This window comes from Fukomys damarensis, unplaced genomic scaffold (genome assembly GCF_012274545.1).
Source record: "Fukomys damarensis isolate Sample0158 unplaced genomic scaffold, DMR_v1.0_HiC HiC_scaffold_38, whole genome shotgun sequence".
Taxonomy (NCBI): Eukaryota; Metazoa; Chordata; class Mammalia; order Rodentia; family Bathyergidae; genus Fukomys; species Fukomys damarensis.
In genome coordinates, this window is record NW_022900950.1 from 54,849,981 (window position 1) to 54,856,595 (window position 6,615).

A 6,615-nucleotide genomic window follows, 5' to 3' on the forward strand; every position below is an offset into this window, starting at 1 on the left:
TTAGGGGAAAACCTTTTATATTCCAAAATTTCACAATAATGAAAAACTCACCTACTGAGACAGCTATTTTTCTTTAAGTCACCACTTAGGATGGTATGAAAGCTGGCACTTATTTTACATTTTACTTCTGAAGAATGCCGAGGAAGCTGAGCTTAATTTGGTTTTGACAGTAACACCCACCTTTCACATTTGGATTCATTTCAGAGAAACCAAAGCAACTTCTATCTTACAAGCATCATGGGGAAAACCCCTGGACAAACATTTTCCTCCTCTGATTTAAAATGATGCTGTTGCAATTAAGCCCCAAAATGCATATCATATATGTAGCATTTCTATAGAGATAAATTTTATCTCTCAAAAACTGCTTTCTAAAGGTGTTAGGATTTTCCAGAACCTTCTCTTGGATCCTTTCTTCTGATTGCCGTGGGGACAATGTAGTTTTCTTGTAATAGGTATTCTAGAAGGCACATCTTCAAGAGTTTAAGGTAAGGTTAGCTCAAGATCTACATGGAGGCAAATATTTTACCCTACTTTGTACAGATGCCCACAATTATTTCCTTTATTCTGAGCTCAAACGAAGTGCGAGGGTTCCGCCTGAGAAGTGAGTTTGCACACGGGGCATCATTTGGGAAGGGGAGGTTGGGGGGTCTGAAAGCTTGGCTGAGTTGGCGAGCTGCAGCTCCTGCAGCCCCTTGATGTAGTTGTCACTCGAGGCCAGGAGCTCCACGCAGCGCTGCTCCATGGGATTTGGCTGTTGTTGCTTGATTCTGGGGTTCCATCTAATGTAGTAATTCACCCAGAGTTCCAAGTGATGCATACTGGCAACTGGATATAAAACTCGATTGATTTCTTTCATATAGAAGGGGTTTTTGAATTTCTCTTTGTTTCTGTTGATCATTGACCACAAAGAAACTGTTCTTTCTGGGACTTTCTGTCTTTCTCCAGCAGATTCACAGTTGAATAAGAAAGTACCAAATCGGCAGCTATACATATGATCCAAAATTGTAATCAAAAAGCATTCATTGAATTCAAAAGCTGTGGCGAACTGTTTTGACATCTGCCATACACAATAAACTGAAGAAAAATAGGAGATCAGTCAGCATTGGTGTGGTTTTATCAACATGACCTATTCTAGATGCAAATTTATGTCCGAAACTTATCCACTGTTTTTGTACCAGGATTTCAAAGCCTTCAATGCTCCTGTAGAAATTGTCCAACAGGTTAGCTGAGCAGTCCTGTCCCAGTTGTCACTGCAGTGCAAGAGCACAGAGCTCTTTCCAGAAGAAACTGTCTGCAACTTGAATGACTCCTGTCAGCACCAGCTTGATATGTTCTAACCAATGAGTAGACTCCAACTGGACAACCAAGGAGATTCTTCTACATTAGGATAAACAATGTCTTTCACTTTTTTTAAAGATTCCCGCATAACATGAATATTATGAATGTCTAAGGAGGACAGTTTGGCATTGTGATATGTGTCATCACTTTCATATCCTCCTCCTGTTGCCTTGTTGGTCACTGCATTGATACTGGGTCTTGTGTCAATGGATTGGGAGTCTCGAAATCTGTCTATTTGTCTCCCTGATGAGGTCGAGATATTTCTCATCATCTTTATTTCATTTTCCACTCATACCAACAAGAGGCTGACTACACCGCACGATGACCGTCCTGTTTTCAGGGTGAATCCATGACAGCACTGAGATTCGGTTTAGGAATCTGAAGATGGTGACTCTCCTGAGGTCTTCATCTGCAGCGCAGTAGAGAACCACCAGGAGGGCTGGGTACGTGTCACAGAGCTTGTAGCACTTGCTGATGAAAGCTATCGTCCAGTGGTGGTTGGGCAGGCCCTGCCTCTGGTACTCTTCAACTGGGTTATAAACAGTCCACCCATCCACATTAAACTTCTCTTCATTTAAAAATGCAAACAGTGGCAGACTGTGGGCCAGAGGAAAGGCGTAGAATGTGAGGATCTTGAACATGTCTTTCCTACTGTGGCCTTCCTGCTTCAATGCGAACCTCAGATTTCTCATATCTTTACAAGTAATATCTGGACCATATGAATTTTTTCCTCTACTTGTCGCGCCTCCCATTTTTTCAATTCTTGAGATCACACCCAGAGTGACATCAAGTATTAGAGCAGAATCCAGTAATCAGCGTTTCTCCTAGGAGTCGAGGAACAGTCTCACTGAGATCTCTATTGAGCCCATCTTGAGATGTCCTCTTAATAGATTCATTCTCCAATGAGTGTGAATTATACTTAGTCGATGCAGAGGCGATACTGGAAACTCTTCAACTTGGATGCTGCCTCAGAAACTCCAGGCTTGCTGCGCTGTAAAAGACCCTGGGGTCATTCTGTTTCGACCCATAGATTGGCAGCCTGGGCTTAGCTCCAGAGCTTGCTTGCTGGAAAGGAGACAGGCAGAATCTCCCAGAGCTTTTTAATTAATTAATTTATTTTGCTACCATGGATGGAACTCAGGCTCTGCACTTGTGAGGCAAGCAACTGCACCACTGAGCTAAATCCCCAAGCCTGTAGGGACCTTTATTAGACAAGTTGAAAACACTCATAATAAGACCGTAATGAAAATAACTCTTGCTCACTAGAGATATTTTTTTGTATGATGAGAGAACCAAACCAACTATTTTTATATGCTTAGTTTGTGTATATTTTCCCATTACATTTATCGGTATATTTTAGGCATACAATACAGTTACATTCCTCATTGGGATCTTGTACCTTTACATGTGGTATCTTGGTTTGTGTATTTGAGATATCTATAAATTTTCAATCTCAACTTACTCATCTAAGACTTCCGGAATCGCCTATAGGTCTCGATTAGTATTGAAAATATTGCCGAGTGCTGCCTTTTGTCCCAGCACTAGGGAGGCTGAGTAAGAGGATCATTGAGAGTTTGAGGACAGTTTACCTACAGAGTGAGCTCAAGGACAGCCTGAACTACAAAGCCAGACTGTCTCAAAAAACAGCAACAAGCCGGGCGTGGTGGTGCATGCCTGTAATCCCAACACTGGGGAGACTGAGGCAGGAGGATCACTATGAGTTCGAGGTCTCAACTACATACTGAGACCCTGTCTCAAAAAACGACAACAACAACAACAAAACTTTATTGAAATTATTGAAAATACTCTTTAAAACGTTTGAAAAGAAAAATTAAAATTTGCGTTCTTTGCAAAAATTTACAAACTTTCACTATTATTAAGGCTCACAGTTTCATATTAGTGGACGCTTCATTTTTCATATACTCAGAAGAAAAAATAATATTGACTTTACAGTCTCGGTGTGATCTAGTGTTTTATTAACTATTCTAATAAAAATATGTAAGTATCCCGTGTAATTTATATTATTTAATGTTCACACAAACCAATGAAATATTTTTATCCCGTTTTACGAAGAGAGAAGTTTTCATGCCGAACTTATACAACTTGGTCTTCAAAGTCAATGATCGTTAACTGGAAATCTACTGTAAAGTTGTTAGTCAACCTCAAGAAAGCTCGCGATACTGCACAAACTACAACTCCCAAAATGCAATATGGTTTCTGTCTAAGGTCTCCGCGAGTCTGAATGATTCCAGCATGCTTTGTGGCGCGAAGGGCAACCTGGGAGTGGTAGTGCCTCTGGGCGCCGGCCGGAATCGCCAGCGCGGCAGTGGCGGGTTTAGGGGCTTCCTTCCGAGGTGCTGTTAGAGCTGAGGTGGAGAAAAGGCGCGGAAAAGAAACGGTGAGTCAGATAGCGTCGATGCGATAAAGGGTGACCGCATCGCCACGTAGGTGTAAATTGAGGAAGCGCGGACCGCGCCTCATTCAGTGGTGCTCACCGCGGTCGGTCTCGGAGTCCGCGGAGGAAGGGGAAGCAGGGCGGGCGCCCACAGCAGTTCGGCCCGCGGCGTGACGCCGCCATCTCCGCCATGCAGTCCCGGGAAGAAGCCCCGCGGCCCCGCCGCCTCGCCAGTCCCCGCGGTGGGAGACGGCCCAAAAGGATTTCCAAGCCCTCGGTGTCAGCCTTTTTCACAGGCCCCGAGGAGCTAAAGGACACAGCCCATTCCGCGGCCCTGCTGGCTCAACTCAAGTCCTTCTACGACGCGCGACTGCTGTGCGATGTGACCATCGAAGTGGTGACGCCTGGTAGCGGGCCCGGCACGGGTCGCCTGTTTTCCTGCAATCGCAACGTGTTGGCTGCCGCGTGCCCCTACTTCAAGAGCATGTTCACAGGGGGCATGTACGAGAGCCAGCAAGCGAGCGTGACCATGCACGACGTGGATGCCGAGTCCTTCGAGGTGTTGGTCGACTACTGCTACACGGGTCGGGTGTCCCTGAGCGAGGCCAACGTGCAGCGCCTGTATGCGGCCTCTGACATGCTTCAGCTGGAGTACGTACGCGAAGCCTGTGCTTCTTTCTTGGCTCGCCGCCTGGACCTGGCCAACTGCACCGCCATCCTCAAGTTTGCTGACGCCTTTGACCATCAGGAGCTGCGCTCTCAGGCCCAGTCGTTCATAGCTCACAACTTCAAGCAGCTGAGCAGGATGGGGTCGGTGCGGGAGGAGACGCTAGCAGATCTGAGCCTGGCCCAGCTGCTGGCGGTCCTGCGCCTGGACAGTTTGGACGTAGAGAGTGAGAGGACCGTGTGCCATGTGGCCGTGCAGTGGCTGGAGGCCGCTCCCAAAGAGCGAGGGCCCAGCGCCGTGGAAGTCCTCAGGTGTGTTCGTTGGGCACACTTCACTGAAGAGGATCGGGACTACCTGGAAGGGCTGCTGACCAAGCCCATTGTGAGGAAGTACTGCCTGGACGTTATTGAAGGGGCCCTGCAGGTGCGCTGTGGTGACACGTTGTACAAGTCCCTGGTGCCCAAGCCAAACAACAGCGGCGGCGGCAGCTCTCCTGTATCTGTGGTGGAAAATCCACCTCAGAGATTAGGTATGTGTGCCAAGGAAATGGTGATTTTCTTTGGACATCCCAGGGATCCTTTTCTCTGCTATGACCCATACTCGGGGGACATTTATACAATGCCGTCACCTTTGACCAGCTTGGCTCACACTAAGACTATCACCTCCTCAGCTGTTTGTGTCTCCCCAGACCATGACATCTATTTAGCCGCCCAGCCCAGGAAAGACCTGTGGGTGTATAAACCAGCCCAAAATAGCTGGCAGCAACTGGCTGACCGTTTGCTGTGTCGCGAGGGCATGGATGTAGCGTATCTCAATGGCTATATTTACATTTTGGGTGGTCGAGACCCTATTACTGGAGTTAAGTTGAAGGAAGTGGAATGCTACAGTGTTCAGAGGAACCAGTGGGCTCTGGTGGCTCCCGTACCGCATTCTTTTTATTCCTTTGAATTAATAGTGGTTCAGAACTATCTTTATGCTGTCAACAGTAAGCGCATGCTATGTTATGATCCTAGTCATAATATGTGGCTGAACTGTGCATCTCTTAAGCGAAGTGAATTTCAGGAAGCCTGTATCTTCAATGATGAAATCTATTGTATCTGTGACATCCCAGTCATGAAGGTCTACAACCCAGCTAGGGGAGAATGGAGACGGATTAGCAATATTCCTTTAGACTCAGAGACCCACAACTACCAGATTGTCAATCATGACCAACAGTTACTGCTTATTACTTCTACAACCCCACAATGGAAGAAGAACCGGGTGACTGTGTATGAATATGATACTAGGGAAGACCAGTGGGTTAATATAGGTACTATGTTAGGCCTTTTGCAGTTTGACTCTGGTTTCATTTGCCTCTGTGCTCGCGTTTATCCTTCCTGCCTTGAACCTGGACAGAGTTTCATCACTGAAGAAGATGATGCACGGAGTGAGTCTAGTACTGAATGGGACTTAGATGGATTCAGTGAGCTGGACTCTGAGTCAGGAAGTTCTAGTTCTTTTTCTGATGATGAAGTCTGGGTACAGGTAGCAGCACCTCGCCGTAATGTACCTGAACAGCAGGGTTCTTTGTAAATTTTTTGAAATACTATGATGTTACTGCTGTGTGGAATGTGTCTTTAATAGATATCCTTTTTCCTGGGGAAAAAAAACCAAAACTCAGTTGATTAGGAGTATAGATTTCATTGAAAAAGGGTAATATTTTGAAATTTTAAGTGGCTCTAACATCAGCCCATTTAATAATTTACTGTGCTAAAAGTCTAAAAATATGGAAAAAAATGAACTGCTGTTGGGGAGTTTTTTCTTTTTTTATTAGCATGTTTATGTTTTGATTGTCTTAATTTAGTCCCTTAATTTTTTAATTCTGTTTAGTGACACAGAATTTGACTTAAATTTGTGTGATAATAAACTGGGAATTATTGATAGGATTTTTTGTTTTGTTTTGTTTTTGGGTTTTTTTTTTGGTACCAGGGATTGAACTTGTTGATAGGATTTTGAAAGTGTATATTTTCCTTCAGAATAATGAAAATGGATTTACAAAATTCTTTGTTTTTAGTATTCTAAGTTAAATATTGTTTGTTAAAATTCAGTTTGCTTTTATTTCTACAAAAATTTGTATTAAGATTACTTAATAGTAATTTTATTTTGATGATGTATGACTGGCTTTACAAGGTCACATCATTTTTTTTTTTTTTTTTTTTTTTTTTTTTTTTTTTTT

The 6,615-nt window shown here is 44.2% G+C and overlaps 1 protein-coding gene and 1 pseudogene across 1 annotated transcript; one reads left to right on the top strand and one right to left on the bottom strand.

Annotated features, from left to right (window-relative positions):
* Positions 1–559: 559 nt before the first annotated feature.
* Positions 560–3,916, bottom strand: LOC104871268 (annotated as a pseudogene).
* Positions 3,318–6,594, top strand: Kbtbd7 (kelch repeat and BTB domain containing 7). Its single transcript, XM_010637102.3, has one exon. It carries the CDS (start codon positions 3,924–3,926, stop codon positions 5,970–5,972), a length of 2,049 nt encoding a protein of 682 aa, XP_010635404.1. The 5' UTR covers positions 3,318–3,923; the 3' UTR covers positions 5,973–6,594.
* The last annotated feature ends 21 nt before the right edge of the window (positions 6,595–6,615 follow it).

Coding starts and splice junctions, on each gene's coding strand:
- Kbtbd7 (XM_010637102.3), top strand. CDS start 3,924: ATGCAGTCCCGGGAAGAAGCCCCGCGGCCCCGCCGCCTCGCCAGTCCC.